The sequence below is a fragment of the Gavia stellata genome, chromosome 1 (genome assembly GCF_030936135.1).
Source record: "Gavia stellata isolate bGavSte3 chromosome 1, bGavSte3.hap2, whole genome shotgun sequence".
Classification (NCBI taxonomy): Eukaryota; Metazoa; Chordata; class Aves; order Gaviiformes; family Gaviidae; genus Gavia; species Gavia stellata.
In genome coordinates this window covers 1,848,592-1,869,475 of record NC_082594.1, presented here as the reverse complement: position 1 = coordinate 1,869,475, position 20,884 = coordinate 1,848,592, and the positions used below count along the sequence as shown (strand labels likewise).

The 20,884-nt window shown below is 41.6% G+C and overlaps 1 protein-coding gene across 1 annotated transcript in view; it reads right to left on the bottom strand.

The window, feature by feature from the left end:
- The window catches only part of C2CD3 (C2 domain containing 3 centriole elongation regulator), a 53,256-nt gene that overhangs the window by 27,363 nt on the left and 5,009 nt on the right, over positions 1-20,884 (bottom strand). The window contains exons 7-20 of the mRNA XM_059816441.1: positions 20,608-20,736; positions 19,095-19,239; positions 18,524-18,684; positions 17,053-17,265; positions 16,468-16,580; positions 11,567-11,685; positions 10,470-10,592; positions 7,894-8,361; positions 6,823-6,974; positions 5,388-5,631; positions 4,646-4,829; positions 3,644-3,824; positions 1,830-2,002; positions 772-892 (exon numbers count right to left, since the gene is read on the bottom strand). Coding sequence (XP_059672424.1) covers positions 772-892; positions 1,830-2,002; positions 3,644-3,824; positions 4,646-4,829; positions 5,388-5,631; positions 6,823-6,974; positions 7,894-8,361; positions 10,470-10,592; positions 11,567-11,685; positions 16,468-16,580; positions 17,053-17,265; positions 18,524-18,684; positions 19,095-19,239; positions 20,608-20,736 — 2,526 coding nt within the window. The remainder of the gene's footprint in view (positions 1-771; positions 893-1,829; positions 2,003-3,643; positions 3,825-4,645; positions 4,830-5,387; positions 5,632-6,822; positions 6,975-7,893; positions 8,362-10,469; positions 10,593-11,566; positions 11,686-16,467; positions 16,581-17,052; positions 17,266-18,523; positions 18,685-19,094; positions 19,240-20,607; positions 20,737-20,884) is intronic.

Sequence of the window (20,884 nt, the reverse complement as noted above, 5' to 3'; positions counted from 1 at the left end):
GAGGTGAAATTAGCAGATGGAATTATTTACAAGTAAAACAGACCCAGGTATTACTCAGGTCATACACCTGAAGGATGAGGAGTCTGAGGTCATTCCACCTTCTTAATTTCTCCAAGCACCATACGGTAGTGATCCTCATCTTACAGAGTCTACTTGAATTAAGATGGATCAGGAGCTCAGCAACACTGAGAAAGGGTCAGTGAGCACTGCTTTAGAATGACAGGAGCCATCCTTCTCTTCTGGAATTGACTCCCTCTCTTCTAGCCCTTTCTTTCTTAATTCTTGAAAAATCGCATGTTGGAACTAAGTTCAGGTGATACCGTGCACTTAGAGCAGCAGCCTTCTGGTGAAAAGGAACATGTTTCATTTACCAGTTAGTTTATCAATGTTTCCACAGTGAAATTCAAGAAAACAAATCTCAGCTAGCTTTTAAATAGCATCAGTAACACCAAGATCCAATGCCCAAAGAGGTACCACTTTATATCAGCCAATTTTTATATCAGCTTTTGGTATAGAAAAATGTGGCCTTACAGTCTTGAGCCTTCTGCAGAATGAATGCTATCACACTGTACTGCAGCTTACGGGACAAAAATAACCACCGATGTTCTTTATAAGGTTATTTTAACTTCTGATCAGAACCCAGTTTGAATCTCAGTCTCTGCAGACGGGAAGTTGGCCAGTTACAATTTGTTCTGATCTAATGTCTCAGCCTGCTGCCTCCAGATAAAGCTATTTTAAGAGAAAAATCTTCCTTTTTGAATTAGGCTTTACCTAGCTGCTGCTTGCAAGCCAGCTGCTCTGTGTATTTGTACAGAAAGAGAAACAGCTTGAGCAGTTATTCCTGCTGCTGTTTTCATGGATCGCAGGTATCTCACGCTCACATCAAGCAAGCCTGGATTAAATGAAAGAAAGAAAGGAAAGAAATGGTCAACTTTTTACACAGTTACATCCAATACAATTAATACTTATACCTCTTAATACAAAACTTAGTCAATTAATGCAAAAAAATAACTCCGTATGAAATTCATTGGGATTGACTGTGCAAGATGCTGTGCTTCAGACAGAAGTTATGGCCTGATACAGGAGGCACAGAAGGAAATTTTAAGGACTGCAATCTGACCTACTGGCAGTCAGATCAGATGGTCTCAATGGCTCCTTCTCATTGGCAAATTTATGGCATAGTAAAACTAGGAGATGCTGTTTAACCCAGCCGCGTCCTCATGTGTGCATTCATTGTAATAGTTTTAAAATATCCGACTGCAGTATTTCAACACATCTTTTTTATAGTGCTGCAGTGACAAAATCTTCAAAGAGACGGATTTGCTGCTGCTGCACGTGGCTAACCTATTACAAAATAACTGATGCATACTGCACTCCCTTTCCAGCCCCAGCTTTTTTTACGGCTGTTTTTTCCAAGAAGCTGCCTCAGATTTCCTCAGTGGCCTTCCCAGAGCTGATGTTTGCATTATTTGAGAGAACCACAAGAGAACAGAAAGACGTCTCTGCTCATACCATGTGCCATAAACAGCCCTTCTTCAGATCTCCCATTCCCTACCTTACATGGGAAGCTTAACTACAGACTGTGGCTTATTTGGCAACTAAACAGTTCAATACACAGGGAGAGCTTTTTTAAACTTGTTAAGAGTTTGAGGTTGCTCATGTTTAATCACTGATTCTGCACTAGGTATGGTGATAGTGAAAGCTGGGAGGAAAAACACTCATGGCTGGTGTCAGTTTCCAACACAAATACCTATTTTTTTTTCCCTTGGCAGCAAGTACACAGACTTTCACTTTTAAAAATAAAGTGAAAACCCACAAGCCTTCCTTACCTGAAGACCGTGGATGAAATTCCTCTGAGGAATCAGTCCTGGGGACCAATGGAAGATTAAAAGTCTGTATCCCTATTTCTTCCCGATGCTGCATAGTCACCATGGCACACAGCCGTGACAAAGGCAGGGTCCCTTTGGCAACCATCTGATCTCTGACATTTGGGTAATAATACCTGGTAAGACACAAAGCCGCCGCATCAGTCGTGCTGGTTTGATTATGACAAAATGATCATTATTTCTTTCAAGACTGTACATAAGTCAACTTTAATTTGTGTGTCTTCAAACACTAGTTAGTCTCCTGACAGCTAAGGGATAAACTCAAGTAAGTGAATTTCCACAGAAAAAAACCCAGTAAGTGCTCATGTAGATAATGCTACAAATGTACTTTTGCACTAGTCAGAGCAAGTAGCAGAAACACTACTAAAAATTGGCATCCCAAAGAAAAACAAGAGAAGGATCTGGCACCAAATATTCTCTGCTCTCAATTTCCATTAACAAATAAAAATGCTACTTGCAGAACAGATTTGTGGTACCAGTTTATGAGTGCAAAAAATGACCCTAGACTGTTTCTTACTGTGCTACTTGGCTTCAGACTCATCCTAAAGCAAGTTTTGGCATTGTGTCTAAAGAACAACAGGCAGACTAGGAGAAAGGCATCCACTGGGTTTTCAGCAGCAGTGACTGAGTAACATGGTAATGCTGTAGACTTGTGTTTCCCTTTCCATTTTGGGACAAATCCTGAACATTAATTGACTGTTCGAATCTTGGGTAGAGCACTGCCTGAATAGCACTCCCAATATCTCGGAATATTACACCTGTTCGTTTCTACTTTTTCCCCAGACACTTCTAGGAGTAATCCAGGATGCTGACAGCATCATAGCAAGAACTCTCTTGATTTGGAATCTGGCAGTCAGTATCTAATCTCCTTCCTAATTACAAGGATCTGTTGGTATGCTTTTTCCATTTCAAATATTGCAAACCGGCAAGAGGATGTTTACAGAATTCTTAAAAGGCTTCCGGTTCAGTAGTTTGTTCCTTTGGTTCAAACCAGCCTAAATTTACCAGCCACTATCAGTGAGTGGTCAGGGCAAGATTAAACCAGAGTCTAATTGTTCTCAGGAAACTGAGACAAAGCACATTTTTGAATGCCAGGTACTAACAACTGGTCACTTCAACTGCTCTGGTCATTACCAATATTAATGTAAACTCATCCAGCGTGTAATAATTCTGATGTGAACTTGCAAATTTTAAATAGCTTGGTTTGTTCACTACAGAATGAACACATTATGATTATTACAATTATGCTTTTCTAAAGCTACCTGTCTTCATGGTCCCTGCTTTCTGCTACTAGTAATTAGTTTCAGTTGCCAAAGAAACTACAATTTGAACTTAGAAATATTATATAGTATGTTTTTTTGTAATTGGTGACTTGTATTAGGGAAAAAAACAACGCCAAAACAATGAAATTATACTGCCAGGGTGCTATTAAGTAAAATTTAGATGTGCCAAGTGTTTAAAAACTACTTTTAGATCACTCTGCTGATAACAAAGTGGAAAAAAGCAAAACTAAGAGCACACACTTTCTAATGCAGTTGTAAGAAGAAAAAAGTAATCGGCACTCTTGGAGGGAAAAAAAGGCTCACACGTCTTAAATGCAATCTTAAATGCAGATATTCATCACCAAATGTTGAAGAGCTCACCATTTTTTCACTTACTATTAAATATCCATCCCACAGCTAGAGATTTTTCAATACCAGATATGTCTCTATCTGTATTGCTCTGACATCTACAAAGAATAGGATGTTATTCTGTACCTGCACCAGACTTCAAACTGGATTCCTCCTCCAGCCGCTCCTGGTGCCATAAATGCACTGACCAGGAGCCTCTGGACCGGGACATCAGCAGGAACCAACAAAGAATGATGATGCTCATCATTAAAGACGGGATCAGGAACGCACAAAGTGGTTGCTGTGCGAAACGGCTTTAATTTGATGCCTACAAGGCAAGCAGAGTTGGTTAAAAACAGTTGCGTTTGCGGGTTTCAACCTTTTTCTATTTGCAGTCCTTCAGGAGGCAGGACCTGTGGACGATAAGTTAAACCCTCCTGCCAGAAGGCTTGCTCTTCTGAGTTTCACTTCACAAATCTTTTACAAGCAATTCATGCAGTCCCATGAACCTGTGAGCCACAGGCTGCAAACTACCGTTAAATGTGGCTGGAAGCTGACGTAGTGCCCAGGAGTTGTTATGGAGCAATGTAACTGACTGTCATTTTTCAGAGGAAATATATATTGGTGATTCAAAGCACTCAAGGTCAACACTAAATCCTCTTCTACAATTGCAATTAGTTAAATATTCCTTTATAATCCAAATGATTTAAATCAGGCAAGTCTTCTCTTGGTATATCCATGAAAATGAGCATCTTGAAAGGCTTGTGTATGTAATGCCTTTGTTAAGTTTAACTGTATACAATCTTAGCATTCCCTGCAAATCTGTTCTTGTATCTTTGCAGGATCAGTTGGCAAAGCCCTCTAGGATCTTAGGAAAAAAAACCAAAGGTACCATGTGAAGAGATTGAGAACTAGGTATCTTTGTTTTTGCTGGGAACTTTGCCGTCTGCCTTAGTCAAAGCAGGCTTTTAATTTACTGACGCTGCCCAAGTACAATCGTATGCAGATCTTCTGAGGAAAGCAAGCATTGGCTGCATTATGGGAGCTCAGAGAAATGCAAACCCTCTTATTTAAGCAGACAGAACATTATTAAACAATATTTAACTAAAGCAATGCTCTAAATAAGGATGTATCATAAAAGAGACTTACCATCCTCATGCAATTCAGTTCCTTGCAGTGCACCACAACCAGCCTCTTGAACTGGGAAATGGTACTGTACGTAGCAGTCGGCCTCTCCCCAGACGGTGGACTGTAAGGGAGTGAGTCCTTTCACACTCTCCACATGGATCTCAAACACATGCTCCATCAGGTCTTCCCCTTCTTTGTCTAACTGCTAATAAAACAAAGGAAGTCCACATGGAAAGGATGCTCTTTAGGAAACAACATACAAGAGGACTAGGAACATAAGATACTAAGAAGCCTGAGATGGGGGGCAGAACCACTGTCTGCCGTTTTCCTCCTAAAGTTCACAGAAACATCAAAAGCCTGACAGCAATTTTTTTTTTCTGCAAAAGCCAAAAAACACAGCACATAAAAAGCTTGAAAATTCCTACATATCCAACTCAAAGGTAGTGGCAAAACCTGTATGGTACAGAATAAGGCTGTGAGAATTAAGATTTTCTATAATTTGGGTTTTTTTTTTTTACTGCACTTGTCATGTAGATAGAAGCAGTGGATATGCAGGGCAGTAAAAAGGGCAATAATGTCAAGACTGGTGAGGGAAAGTGGGTAAGAAGAGTACAGTGTAATTCCACAAAGAGTATTATCATTTATTACAAAATTGGCTACAGCATCAGAAGAGATTGGGGATCACTGGTCTGTTAGTGAACCCACTGGTAAAATCCTTTTCACGTGACCCTAACTACAAGAATGGGAATTTATTGAACAATACCATTGTGGGCTTTGTAGGAGGAGGGTCCAGAAAGTGGGAAGGGCGCTGTGTGACGGGAGGTATCATTCCTTCTTCTTTTTTTAGCCTTTGCAGTGCCACTATTTGATCAGCTGAGCCCATTGCCAGAATGACCCTCAGGCTTCCACTTTTACTGCCAGTAAAAACATCTATCACAGGCATATAGCTGTCCACAGCAACCACTGGATACTGAGCTTGAAGAAGTAGGTGGGCAATCTTTGGATCTCTAGAAGAGATTAAAACAAAAAAGCCCCAGCGTGAGCAGGAGCCATCTGAATATGAACACGAGCACACAAAGCTCATTTTACATGGGACTTTCAATGCAGTTAGAAACCAAACTATCTCCATTCCTCCCAAATCCATCTCAATTACATTAGTCTTCACAAAGCATGGATCCATGAGCTATTTTCAGCAATGAGATAGCACAGCTCTCCAAAAACTAACATGGCCTTAGCTATACGCCAGCCTAGAAATCTGTGAGCGAGGTGATGAACTGGAACAAGACTCCTACTAATATGCTGTAGCTGTATTATATTTTTATGAGGCAGTTATGCGCCTTTGGAGATGGATTTGGGCAGGAATAAAAGAAGGAACAGGGAGGGTCTCCCAGAGAAATGTAAAAACCTCTAAAATACACAGAAGATATACACAAGTAAACTACAGTGAATTACTGAAAAAATTATACAAATGACACACTAATAATTAACAAAGTAGTGGCCAGTCAGTTCCAGCACCACCTGATTTCCACCTATCACTAGTCTGACCAAAATAAAAGGAATTAATCCTTTGCATTAGAAAGAATCTCTTCTGTCCAGTATTTCCATTAATTTAAATTGCTTTAAGCAGGTATTTTATTGAACAAGAAGCCAAAACACTGAACCAAAAAGAACAAAGAGCTCTGGAGAGACCCATTGGATAAAACGACAATTAAAACATGAAGTATTTAAAGACCTTTTTGATACCACAAGCATTATCCTGTGCTGTGCAAACTGACAGCATCCTGAGCCGTGGGATCTATGCAGAGCATAATCAGGAATAAAAACACTCAATCAGTCGTAACCTTGGAAAATCACCAATGGAAAGCCACACTTACTTTTCCCGTGCAGTCACTTTGATGTCTCACAGTTTTACTATTCCACAGGACCACGAGTTAACCTGGCTCCAAACCTGACGCAGCACAGCATCTTTATTTCTCACAGTCTACTTGTGTTTCTGTACGAGGACAGTGTAACTTACCCATATTCTGCTTAGTGTAGGAAAGTGCCAGAGGAATCTTGGCAGGACAAAAACACCCTTTGCTATAAAGCATAATTAAGAATCCTCCCACACAAACCCCAGACACCATCCCTCCCTTCTTTCTCTGAGCATCAGGTAGGATATATTCCAACCCAATAAAATATGGAACAAAGATGTTTACTTGAACGAGATGTAAAACTGATGCAGAGGAAGTTTCACTAATCCTAGCAGTCTGTCACAGCCAGGGCTTCCCGTCTTGTTCCATGCTTCAATAATCATGACATTGTTCTTCAGCCGCTCCAAGTGTTTGGAAGTCAGTGAAAACGGCATCACCTGAAAGAGTTTAATGCAGAATTAGTACACAGAATACACTGGCAGCTATTTGCTAAGTACAGAGCATTCTGGTAATGCTACGTTATTCCAGTCTACAGAATTGTGCTCTTTAGAAATGGAAATTAAAAAGTAAATGCATATTTGCCTAACAAGTTTCAGAAAACTAGTAGGCTTGGAAAAGAGCTAGCTAGGAAAATAAATGCAATTTAGATAAATTTTAACATAAGATCATATTCTATCTTAAAAAACATTGCTTTTATCTTTAAAAGCCTGTTTACTAAACAACAGATAAATCATTTCAGACAACTGTTTCAGATGTTTTTTGCTGTGTTTTTACACTTCACTCTTTCAGCTGAAGACTAAGGAGTCTCACAAATCATTATTGTTAAAAGGAATGCATTTGAGCATCCTGACATTACCAAAGAAAACTGTCCATAAAAAAATTTATGAACTCATAACATTAGTAAATGCCTGAAATTCTGCTGTTTGCCAGGGGAAGGCTCTGGCCCGTATTAGGAGAGTAACCCACACTTCTGTGCTGATATATCCATTGAGAAGAAAAAGAACACCGAGCAATGGAACAAACAAAAAAATCCTACATCTACATATTAGGATGCCATCAACAACATGTTTTCTTACCAAAAAGGAAGAAAGGAGAAGTCAACCTTTTTTCAGTTTTAACCTAAACTTTTCTGACTATTTTTCTTTTGTACTTCAAGAGTCTCGTTTGGATGATTCAAAGAACTGCATTTCAAACAGTGCAATGCAGCCAAAACAATACTGAAAATACTTCTAATATACTGGACAGAGCCAAGCAGAGAAGTTCCTACATATATAAAAGTAACTTATCTTTGAAATACGTTTGTCAATGTGGAATAGCACATTTCAGTCAGTGTTAAGCGGAAGACTTGTGACTTGCCTGAGAAAAATTAAAGGCAGGTTGTGTTGTGCCCCATATAACAGCAGATCTCGTTGCCTCCTCAGTGCTGAGCAGCTTGCAGTTTAAATACACGTTACAAGAACTGTTGAGCCCAGACCCTTCAGCAACAAAATCCTTTCCATCAGGCACCATCAACAGCACGTGCAGTAGTAACCCATCCTCTTCAGATGCAGTTATTTGTGTCATCAGATTACGGGCTACAGAGGTTGGTACAGCCTGTGGTGGCTGCACGATGTTTATGCTGGCTGCTCCTGTCTTCTGTGAGTCCTCGTGGTTGTGAAGTTTCAAGCAGCGAGGGCTTTCTGCATTTACACTCTTCCTGTTGGGCTCCTGCAATTCCAGCCGGGGACTTCTTACGGCATGAGCTGGGACTCGCTGCCCAGCTGTAGCTGACCTGGCAGCGGTGCGAGTGAAGTCTTTGTTGTCGGCTGCGAGCTCTAAGGATACCTGCATTGTGCAAGGCAAGGCAGGCTGATCAGAAGACGTGGCCCATACAAAAGCAAGAGACTGCAACATAGACTCAGGAAAATGCATCGCACGTTTTGTTTAAGAACTGTGTTAGATCACCACCCAGAAGGCTTTAGACACATGCTGGTTACGAGCTACAACTGTCACTGCAAAATAAACTACATGTGGTTTTATCAAATAAAGCAGTAGCTCAAGTACAAAAACATACAATTACAGCTGAATACAGGAAAAAATTAAAACCGATCGCAAAGCTGACTGAAAAATGAACACCCACCAAGCCAAGGTGAAAAGTACTGTGACAAGGTATCACAACTGTCATTTGCTCCACTTCGTTACAGCACTTGCTGCTTGAGAAAAATTATGAAAAAGAAGTGTTCCTCTCTAAATGTTTTCTTTCACTGCTCTTTCACTTCCACACTCCCTGCTGATTTTAGCTGTCCCTAACTGCTCTCCCTTCCGTGGGGTCCTTTTTTTTTTCTCTCCAACAGTCTACATATTCCACTGCATTTGTCTTCTTTTTTTCTGAGGTTGGGTTTTTTGGGTTTTGTTTTGTTTTTTAACACTCTGTCCTACGTTTGAATTGCCTCTTCATCTCGTCAAGATTTGCAAGAGAAATAGTTAGATTGGTATGAATGAAAATGTGTGTGTAAAAGCAATGAAAGAAACACCAGAACGAGGGTTAAAGGAATTGCAAGTGTTAATTACTAGAGAGCATCATAGATCTGCTGGATTCATTCACATGACATGACAGCAAGAAGGGGATGAACAAACTGAAGCCTAGAAGATAAGGTAGCAGGATAAAGAAAACGATTGGAGCCATAAAACGCCCAAATAAGGAAAAAAATAAAAATCAGACTCAAGAGTTTTGCCTAAGACTTAGGATGAGACAAGATATTGGGGCAAAAGATCCCAAATTGTGTCTACTCTTAAAGGGTATAAAGAACACATCCAAAGATGAGGAGTTCAAGACCATCTGTCAGAAAGAACCTAAGAAATGCAAAGTGGACTCAATAGCTGACATCCCTTATCCTCCGTGCCCTGGCCAGCATAGCTGGACACTCATGTACTGCTGATAGGTAGGTATTACACTGAGTGAGTGAAATCTAAGAGACAGGGTGACCAAAATCAGTTTTCTTTAAGTATTAGCTTCCCGTTTCATATGTTCTTGCACTGAAATTCAGTTAATTAATTCCCCACAACACTACCTTCCACTTTTCTCCTCTCACACCCTGTTCAGCTCCATTCTCTCCAGCACCACACACCATTTCTCCTTCCTGCCTTCAATTAACTCCTCCAACACGTAACCCCTAGATTTTATGTTACACCCTTCTGCGGCTTCTCAACTGGCAGCTCTGCTGCATGGCTTCTCTGGAAGAAGTTTCACAGCCACATGACAGAGAACATCGCTCATCCTGTGAATTACAAAGTGACAGAAGCAGTCCGTGCTCACGTTCTCCGGGAATAATTTAGGAGCTCTGAATGTAAAATTCCCAAATACTTTTTTAAACCTTCACTTGCTAATCTAGAGAGCTGTTTATCCTCAGAACTCACAAATCTCTCAAATGTGCTGTGCAGGACTGTTAATCCTTCTCAATCAGAAGTTGAGCATGCTGCTAGAAAGTCTAGCTGGAGAAGGTAACTCCTGAGTGACAAGGTGGTACCAATGACAGGGAGCATCAGGCCTCTGCGTCAGGAGAGACCTCAGCTCATGTCACGTGTGGAGCAGAAGCCAAAGCTCCCAGCCCTGAACATGTGCCATTGAAAATTTGCCTGTCGAGTGGTTTCTGTATCCAAGCCCTAGCTTATTGACACTTGTTTTACCCTGCAGCCAGGGGAGCTTCACACAGCAACATCCTTAGACTTGCAGAAGGTTCAAAATATTTATCTGAAACTCTAAGGTAAAAAAAGGTTCACGTTATCTTGTATTGGTCTTACAAACCTTCATATCCAGGACCTAGCAAATTAGAACAGAGAGAAAAGAAAGAGGAGGAAAGATTAAGGGGGAAAAAAAAGAAAAGAGAGAACATCCAGCCAAAATTAGTAACAACAGGTCGTTTAACTCAAACCCTATATGGTAAAACACATACCTTTAGTGGCCCAACTTGTGTCTGACCTCCCTCTTTTTCCACAGGTACTTCACAGCTGACAGTGAGCAACTCGGACTGAATAACCTTGCATAACTGAAGCACTGCTGAGCCAATGGCCACTGGCTGAGGGCAGAAAAAGAATCCATTTTGCAAGATTTCTCTCAGGTTTAAAGAACTAAGGGCGTAATACAAAACAAAAGTCTTCTGAGAAGCCACGGTCAGCCGCTTACCCTCCTCACTCCTATACCATTAGTTGTACCAAGAGGGATTTCCCTTATTTCCAATTTCAAGTCTCACTATGACAACAGTAAGGAAAATTCTACCAGTACCTACAGTAAACAGTTCCAGGTGAATGCAAAAATGAACATCCCAAATCCTAGTAACTGAGAAGAATTTCCATACTTAAAGATGCAATTTATTCACCCATTAAAAGAAAAGCTCCTACTAGAACAGATGGGCAGATATCCTTGGTGTTGATTGAAACAAAACATAAGCTGAGTTAACAGCTCTCACTGACTTCATCACATGCAGATGATATTTTCATCAAGCAAATATTTTTAGCAAAATGAAAGATACTTTTTTTTTTTTCCCCCCAAATGCACAAGTTACACCAGCTTCTCACACCTCACATTATTCCCCATATCCTGGGCAGAGTAATGATATCAACTGCATCCACATTAACTCATTCTATATTGCTAAACGAGGTGTGTTCTCAAGTGAAGACTAATGCTTGTAATTGATCCAATATACTTAAACAGCAAGAGATCAGTTTTAAAGATAAGGGAAGGACAATTTTTTTTGCCTGTCAGTCTCAAACTCAGAAAATCATTTAGTTGGGTGACAAGACTGAACAGCAATTAGTTCAACTTCAAGTATCTGCACATAATGTCATTTCCCTTCGTAATACATGGCAATAGTTGATGAAGAAGCGGCTCAGTCAAGCCACGTTACTTTGTCTGTTTTGCCTCTGACGGTTGAGATGGCAGCAGTTGCAATGAAGCCTTGCAGAAGACTTAGAAAAGCCACTGCTGTCTTAGAAATGCAACAAATTTCTTTGCTTTTCAATAGACAAAGTATAAACAACTTCTAATAAGTACCTTTTTCTGTGTGCCTTTTCTCATGCAGATTTTAAAAGCAAGGTCAGAGCTCCACCAGTGCTCTATCATCGTTCCACCGAAACGGACAGGGAACACAAACCGCTGCTGAAATTTCACCACTGCAAGGAAGACAGAGACTTGTGAGCTCTTAGCTGGATTCAGAGCTAACCTGCCTTTTGAGCTTCATCGGGAACAGAGAAATCTTCAGTCTCTGCAGAGAACAGGCAGGGTGAGTAGAGACACATGAAGTTCAGAAGGTATGAGGGGAAAGTGACGGCATGTCTGAGGAGGAGGACAAACACACAGAAAGCATTTGCACATCTGCCAGAATCAGAGATCAAGCAAGGCTGGGAGCTGAAAGGGGGAGGACTGTTGCTGGAACCCTCAACAAGAATCACTTGAGGTTTCAACCTATTAAATTACAACTCTGCAGGTAATTTACTTTTTTTTTTTTTATTGTTGCTCACAGGAGCAACAAATACTCAAAATTAACTGAATATAAATAAACCTTCCTGTGGCGATTGCTCTGTTACACACACAATCATTTAATTTTGCATGACTTATTAACATAAAGCCCAAAGTAAACTGTTCTTCATTTTCCAAGGCCAGAAAATAGCATGAGGACAGCATGACAAAATTAATATTATAACAGCATCTGAAGGCTGCAGTTGATACCAAGTCTCTGTCATCCTAGCATACAGTAAGACTTTCCGTTCTTCAGTGGGAGAACCTTGTCTCGTTTTGAGCAAGGTATTTCAAGAATATCTCGAGAGAGTCAAAGCTGAGCTGCAAGAATAATCGCAGGTTCAGGAGAAAAGTAATATCCGCAAGAAAAGACTGACTGAATTGGCGTTTAGTCTAGAAACGAGAAGAACAAGAAGTACAATAACAGTGTTGAAGTAGTATGCTTTCCTTGTTCACAACGGAAACGGTCAGTATTCTTGTGATGACAAAAACTCAAGTTAGACACAAGGAAACTTTTCTAACAGGAAGCGCAGCACTTCTGCAGCTTGCCTGGGATGGCTATGGAATTTTTCCCATTCGGCATCTTTACTAAGTGAGATAAACAGCTCTCAGGGAAGATAACAGTACAGTGGATTGACTTGACGGCTTCTTCAAATTATTTTCTCTTTTTCTAGGTTCCAAAGAGCTGGAATCTAACTACACAAGACAAAGTGCAGGAGGCTGTATTATTTTTGTATTGCAAAGAGCTAAGATTCAGAAGAATGAGATGTTTTGTCTACGCACAAATGGAGAATATAGAAGAGAACTCAGAATTACCCCCAGGTCTCTCAAGTGCCACCCAGAAAAATGCAAAGCCAATGAATGACCATATGGGAGAGACATTTCAAAGTCACCCTGGAATTCCAGTTTTTGGAAAGACTGGGCAGAGACAATCTTGCTCATACAGCATTCTCTGCTCACTGAGGAGAGAAACATAACAAAAATTGTTCGCAGGGATACAACACGGGTGACTCTCAGTAAAGAGATTAATATTGACTAATTTGAGCACAGGACTTGTCAAGATCTCCTGGATCCAGCAGACTCTCTGCACTCTTGCACATGTTATGTGACATACTTCAGCATCTGGAAAAATTATTGCTTTGAGATATAAGTATCTCTGATATTTCTAAAAGTACTTTATCATCCTCATACTATTGCAGAAAGGATATTGGTTTTATGTTGAAATGAAGGAATGGGCTTACTGACCTGCTATTATGTCCCTAGGAAAGAAATGTGAAAATCCCAATATGAATACTTCTTAGAGAATCACAGAATCATAGAATCGTTTAGGTTGGAAAAGACCATCAAGATCATAAAGTCCAACCGTAAACCTAACCCTGTTAAGTTCACCACTAAACCATGTCCGCAAGTGCCTCATCCACACGTCTTTTAAATACCTCCAGGGATCGAGACTCCACCACCTCCCTGGGCAGTCTGTTGCAATGCTTCACCACACTCTCAGTAAAGACATTTTTCCTAATACCCAGCCTGAACCTCCCCTGGCGCAACTTGAGGCCATTTCCTCTTGCCCTGTCACTCGTCACTTGGGAGAAGAGACCAACACCCACCTCACCACAACCCCCTTTCAGGCAGTTGTAGAGAGCGATGAGGTCTCCCCTCAGCCTCCTCTTCTCCAGACTGAACAACCCCAGCTCCCTCAGCCGCTCCTCACAAGACTTGTGCTCCAGACCCCTCACCAGCTCCGTCGCCCTTCTCTGGACACGCTCCAGCACCTCAATGTCTTTCTTGTAGTGAGGGGCCCAAAACTGAACACAGCATTTGAGGTGCAAAAAAGTATTCTTGGGGAAAAAAAAGTATTCTTGGAAGAAAAAAAAAATAAAAATCACTTGGCTCCCTTCTCCCTGAGAGGAGCATTCCACTACCTGCAGGACAGCAACTCAGTTGGCAGAGGTGCCACTAATCACAGAATCACAGAATCACTAAGGTTGGAAAAGACCTGTAAGATCATCAAGTCCAACCAAAAAAAAAACCAAAAAAAAAACCAAAAAAACCCCAAAAAAACCACACACACCCCACACAACAACAACAAACCACAACACACCAAAAACCAACCCACCCAACACCACACAGCTCCATGCCCATCAAGCTACATCCCACAATGCTACATCCACACGCTCCTTGAATACCTCCAGGGAGGGTGACTCCACCACCTCCCTGGGCAGCCTCTCCCAGTGCTTCACTACTCTCTCAGTAAAGAACTTTTTCCTAATATCCAGCCTGAACCTCCCCTGGCACAACTTGAGGCCATTTCCTCTAGTCCTGTCACTTTTCACTTGGGAGAAGAGACCAGCACCCACCTCCCCACAACCCCCTTTCAGGCAGTTGTAGAGAGCGATAAGGTCTCCCCTCAGCCTCCTCTTCTCCAGACTGAACAACCCCAGCTCCCTCAGCCGCTCCTCATCAGACTTGTGCTCCAGACCCCTCACCAGCTCCGTCGCCCTTCTCTGGACACGCTCCAGCACCTCAAGGTCCTTCTTGGAGTGAGGGGCCCAAAACTGAACACAGTATTCGAGGTGCGGCCTCACCAGAGCCGAGTACAGAGGCATGATCACCTCCCTGCTCCTGCTGGCCACACCATTTCTGATACAGGCCAGGATGCCGGTGGCCTTCTTGGCCACCTGGGCACACTGCTGGCTCATCTTCAGCCGGCTGTCGACCAACACCCCCAGGTCCTTTTCTGCGGGGGAGCTTTCCAGCCACTCCTCCCCAAGCCTGTAGCGTTGCCTGGGGTTGTTGTGGCCGAAGTGTAGAACCCGGCACTTGGCCTTATTGAACTTCATCCGGTTGGCCTCAGCCCATGGATCCAGCCTGTCCAGATCCCTCTGCAGAGCCTTCCGACCCTCCAGCAGATCAACACTCCCTCCCAACTTGGTGTCATCTGCAAACTTGCTGAGGGAGCACTCTACCCCCTCATCCAGATCATCAATAAAGACATTAAACAAGACCAGTCCCAAAACTGAGCCCTGGGGGACTCCGCTTGTGACCAGCCGCCAGCTGGATCTCACCCCATTCACTACAACTCTCTGGGCTCGGCCATCCAGCCAGTTTTTTACCCAGCGAAGAGTGTACCTGTCTAAACCACGGGCCGCCAGCTTCTCCAGGAGAATACTGTGGGGAACAGTGTCAAAGGCTTTGCTGAAGTCCAGGTAGACAACATCAACAGCCTTCCCCTCATCCACTCGGCGGGTCACCTGGTCATAGAAGGAGATCAGGTTGGTCAAGCAGGACCTGCCTTTCATGAACCCGTGCTGGCTTGGCCTGATCCCTTGGTTATCCTGCACGTGTCCCGTGAGCGCCCTCAAGATGAGCCTCTCCATAATCTTCCCCGGCACCGAGGTCAGGCTGACAGGCCTGTAGTTCCCTGGATCCTCCTTCCGACCCTTCTTGTAGATGGGCGTCACGTTGGCAAGCCTCCAGTCATCCGGGACCTCCCCCGTTGACCAGGACTGTTGATAAATGATGGAGAGCGGCTTGGCAAGCTCCTCCGCCAGCTCCCTCAGCACCCTTGGGTGGATGCCATCAGGCCCCATAGACTTATGAGTGTCCAGGTGGCATAACTGCTTCCTCCTGGATCATGGGGAGCCTATTTTGCTCTCCATCCCTGTCATCCAGCTCAGGGAGACGGATACCCTGGGGATACCTTGTGTGGCTGTTAAAGACTGAGGCAAAGAAGGCATTAAGTACCTCAGCCTTTTCCTCATCCTTCGTGACAATGTTCCCCGCCGCATCCAATAGAGGATGGAGATCCTCCTTGGCCCTCTTTTTGTTGTTAATGTATTTATAGAAGCTTTTTTTGTTGTCCCTCACGACCGTGGCCAGGTTGACCTCTAGCTGGGCTTTCGCCTTCCTAATTCCCTCCCTGCATGACCTAACGAGGTCCTTGTATTCTTCTTCACTTGCCTGCCCCTTTTTCCAGAGGTGGTAAGTTCTCTTTTTTTCCCCGAGCCTCAGCATAAGCTCCTTGTTCAGCCAGGCCGGCCGTCTTCCCCGCCGGCTCTTCTTACGGCACATGGGCACTGCCTGCTCCTGCGCCTTCAAGATTTCCTTCTTGAAGAAGGTCCAGCCTTCCTGGGCCCCTTTGCCCTTCAGGACCGTCTCCCAAGGGACCCTCCCAACCAGTGTCCTGAACAGGGCAAAGTCTGCCCTCCGGAAGTCCATGGTAGCGGTACTGCTCACCCGCCTCCTTACTTGGCTAAAAATTGAAAACTCTATCATTTCATGGTCGCTAAGCCCAAGACGGCCTCCGACCTTCACTTGTATTTTCACTTGTATTTTTCAGGCAGCAAAGAAAATTCCTAGAAAATGCTACTAAATAATTTCTAAGAGATGAAGGATTCAACAATACTAAATACAAGGGGGAAAAATAATGCTCTTACCATCATCTGTGATTTTACTTGAAGCTACTCGAATTACTTCTGTTGTTACGGAGACCTGTCCTTTTGCGTCCTTGGAGGCTGCCACAGGGAAGTGGTACTCAACAAAGAAGGTACTATGAATAAAACAGTGACTATATGATCACAATCCATCAAATATCCAATGTGCATAATGAAACTGAACATAGCAGGCAAGTTTCATATTCACAATTCATTAAGTTACTCTCTTTTTTTAGCATAATTGTACTACTTATTTTATGAATTCTTTCAAAAGATTGCCTATATGTCAGATTCTCCTCCAAAAAAACCCACAACCCTTTTGTTTGCAATGTACTGCCATTCACAAAGCGCGTTTGTTCCTCCCCAAAATCTCAGAAAAGCACAGCCTGAAGTGAGCCCACATCAGGATAAATTATTCACATCTCTAACTTTCAGAAGTCTACGGTATACAATTTCCTAAGAGGAGCAGAGAAATGGGAAGACCTCAGAAGTCTGGAGAGCTTAGGAAAGCTGGACTACACAACAGACATCAGAGAAATCCACCCTGAAGGCACACGTAACCAGCTGGTGAGAAACAGTCCTCCTTACCACTTAACTGATGCAGGCCTTGGAGGCTTCCCCGTTAAGCCTTTCTTTCTTGGTGTAATCTGGATGCTCTCCGGAGGGATTTTCAAGCTTTCAATGATAACTCTGGCTAGGTGTATTCGCCCCAGCAATGCCAACCTCTCTGCACTCAAGGATGTGACATGAGCTTCTTCTGTGTGATCTTCTGGAGGAGCAAGTGGTCTAGTAGGAGAGCAGCTGAGGAGATAAAACTGAGAATCAGGACTACACGAACGTTCTTAACACGACCACATGAAGGGAAAATTGCAGCTTGGTGGGATATTATTTAAAAACTGCTCATGGTTCATTAAAATGCATATTTTAAAATGTATTTTTTACAACAAATTTGGTGGTCTCCATAACAGAAATCTTCCAATATACGATATCTAGGGTACATAATTGAAACAAAAAAAAAGGCACATGTTCCACTTTGTCAGGGCTTTGAAAAAATCTTATGCTGTCTAACTCTTCAAAAAGTAAAGCTTCATTTAATGTCATATACAAAAAAAAGGGAGACGATACAGTTATACACATGGACAAGTCACTGCTGCAGAGGAACAGCAACAGGAATTTTGCCATAATTTAAATTTCACTTGCACTTTATTTGTAAGACTTGACTTGTAAATGGTTTTGTGTTGGTACCTCTGGAGATACGAATTTTACCTTAATGTAAAAATAGCAGTACTTGTAAGAAAAGTTTCAGAAATAATTGTTTGGACCTGAATTAGGAAAAAAAGCCAATAAAACCTTAATACTAACTGGTATTGTACAAGTAAAGCTTGAGAACAGGATTTTTAGAGACACTTTTATTGGTTCTGTCATGGAAAAAAGGGAATACAATTTAGATGAGGTCAGAACAGAAGTTTATTTACTATAGCTATAGGAGAGAACACAAATCAGCGAAGAAACAGACTCTGCTGATGTGAACTCTGTCCCTGCAAAGCAGATAAAAATTTTATACACTTAGAGACATCGTGCAAAGACAGATATTAGGATGTGAGTTACTTCATATCTGTTACGTACACCAGGCCATAGAACGGCACAAAGCTGGTCTGGAGTCTGCTTTTTTTCAGCACGGGGTCTAATTTAACATGAAGGTTACACAGTGATTATTGTTTCAGGAGCCAGGGCGAGAGTGCAGCCGAGAGGCCCACTCAGGCCTCAGCATTTCTGCTTCCACAGTTCAAAACGTTATTACTAGGCTTATTGCATTTTTTGGCAAACTCGTGATTTTAACTAATTGCATCTCAATAGTTTCTTTAACAACATATAGCAATTCCTGGGTGATGCTGATGCTCCATCATTCCCAGAGATGTTATGAAAATTCCCCACCAAAATGGTTATTCAATGAACTGTGTGATAATGACGGAGCACGATAACATAGTGTGATTCTTGCTAATACTAACTTACAATGAGCAAGATGCTGGAAAACAAGTCACTTAATCTAACTATGTACCTGGATTTAGTATCTGTCACCTTCTGATGCTGATCAAAGGCATTAGAATCCTTCTGTGGATTCACAGGATCAGCTTTCTTGAGAGTTTCTGTCTTGGTTACTTTTTTGGACGAGTTAACATCATCATCACTGAGGAAATCACTTAAACTGGAATCAGATTTCTGCAATGGAAATAATGCACATAAAATAAGAAGTTAACTATCATTGCCAAGAAAGATACATAATGGTCATGATAAATAAAGAAAAAAACCCCTAACTCATGGATTACATCATTCGAAACAATTAAAATTGTATCAAAACTTCTCATGGAGGTATAAAAAAAAAAAGTCTTCACGGACAGCCTCAATCCTAGCAATTTCCAACTCAATGCTTGACTTTGTAGTCTTAATAGTATCCTTTTAATAATATTAATTTTAAGCAATGTTTTCACAAGCTTCTGTATGATACTTAATGCTTATTAAGCCTTACTAAGACTGAAATCTGTAGCCTTTTTGGTTTTTTGATGCAAACTTCTGGTTTTCTTCCCCTTAGGGACTACATATTAATCCCCTTCATTTTGCTCTCCACTTACAGGAGCCGTGTAAAAAAGACTCTCTAGCAGACTCTGGTCGTAATGGGGATCATTGAGTTCACTGTCATACACCTCACTCCCGAGAGACAGAGAATCCAAAAGGGAACCGGTCCGGTCCCAGAAATGCACAGGAGATAAATCAGCACTGTGGACACAAAAGAAAGAAACATAACTTAGTGTTGCAAGTTCTGCAGTCAATGTCTTATGAATTCTGAAGATACTGTCTACTCTATATTGGATTTGTCTTGCTTGTCTTTCTCAGGCCCACTCTCCTCTTGTTTGCAGCAGCTGTGCTTAAACTGCAAGATTGGGCCAACCTTTACGGTTGGACTCGATGATCTTAAAGGTCTTTTTCAACCTAAATGATTCTATGATTCTATATTGGCTCCGGATACAGCTAAACTGTGCTTACATAGCGCTGTGTCCAACTTAATACATGTCTGTGACCCAGCCTGATGGGTTATCTTGTGATAACATCTCTGGACCCAACCTGAAAAAAGCACGTGAATATGTATCCATTGAATCGCAGAATAGTTCAGGTTGGAAAAGATTTCTGGAGGTCATCTAGTCCAACCCCTGCTCAAAGGTAGAGGATGCAAATAAGAAAATTATCCAGCTGGATTTTGAGTATCTCAGAAGCTGGAGATTCTACCATCTCTTTGGGCAACCTGTTCCAGAGCTTGATGACCCTCATCGTAAGATATATCTATTAATATCTACCTATAATATTTATCTATAAGTACTTTATAACTACTGGAATGCTTTAAGATATCAGTAATACTTAAGACCAGTTTACTTTAATAAAAAATAAATACAAACTACGCCTGAGTGGGTAAATACAACTATCTTTTGAACATGGTTGGAACAAATTAGATTTTGGTTGGATTAAGGGTTTTCCATCTGTGCTGTGAGTTCAAAACCATTTTATGATCTGCAATCACTTCAGGGTTATCCAGTGATAAACCGTAGGGAAAAAGTAAGTGCAGGGCACAAGACATATCAACTGAAATTTTGAACCATATCTGACACAGAAGCTGTATGTTTCATAACCCTGATGTGGATAAAGACAACCTAAGCATCATTTATACTCTTACTACTACTCACAAAATGAGAGAAAAAGGTCAATTTCATATTTGGAGAAAGATTAAAAATAACTATTGGTTCTCTCAATTTTTAATTTACAGACTGCAAATTCTTCAAAGAAACACTGTATTTGTTTTATGTACCTCTTAACATTTTAGGACACAACAGTTACAACTATTAAATAATTTTATCAAAGATTGTGGTTAATCTTTCCGACATCACTTTTACGTCAAGGGACTTTGAGCTATCCAGGTTGTCATGCATTAAAGTTGAGTGCAAGCTGAGGTATAAAACACCTCCATCACTTGCGCACGATTCACTGGTTACACTTCCAGAAATGTGGAGAACTTGAAGAGTCAAAAGATATTTTTCAGAATAAAGTGCTCAAATAAGGACAATTTTGCAGTAACCTCCAGTGCATTACACTCACCTGCCCAACAGTAACTGTATTGCTCTCTCTTCAGAGTTTAGGTCAAATTGCTGACCTGAAATTTCAGATGCAAAGAGATGGGAACCTTCATGAGTGGGCACAAAATTTGAGTTCAAGCCTTTTGGGCTCCTGGATAACGGCAATTGCAGCACAGAGAGCAGCAAAAGGAAAAATAAAGATATTAAGGCACGTTCAAGATTAATCCATCAAGGATAAAAATCAAAGGTTATTTTGATTTTTTGTATCAAAGGTACAGCCTTCTCCAGTTTGTAGCTTA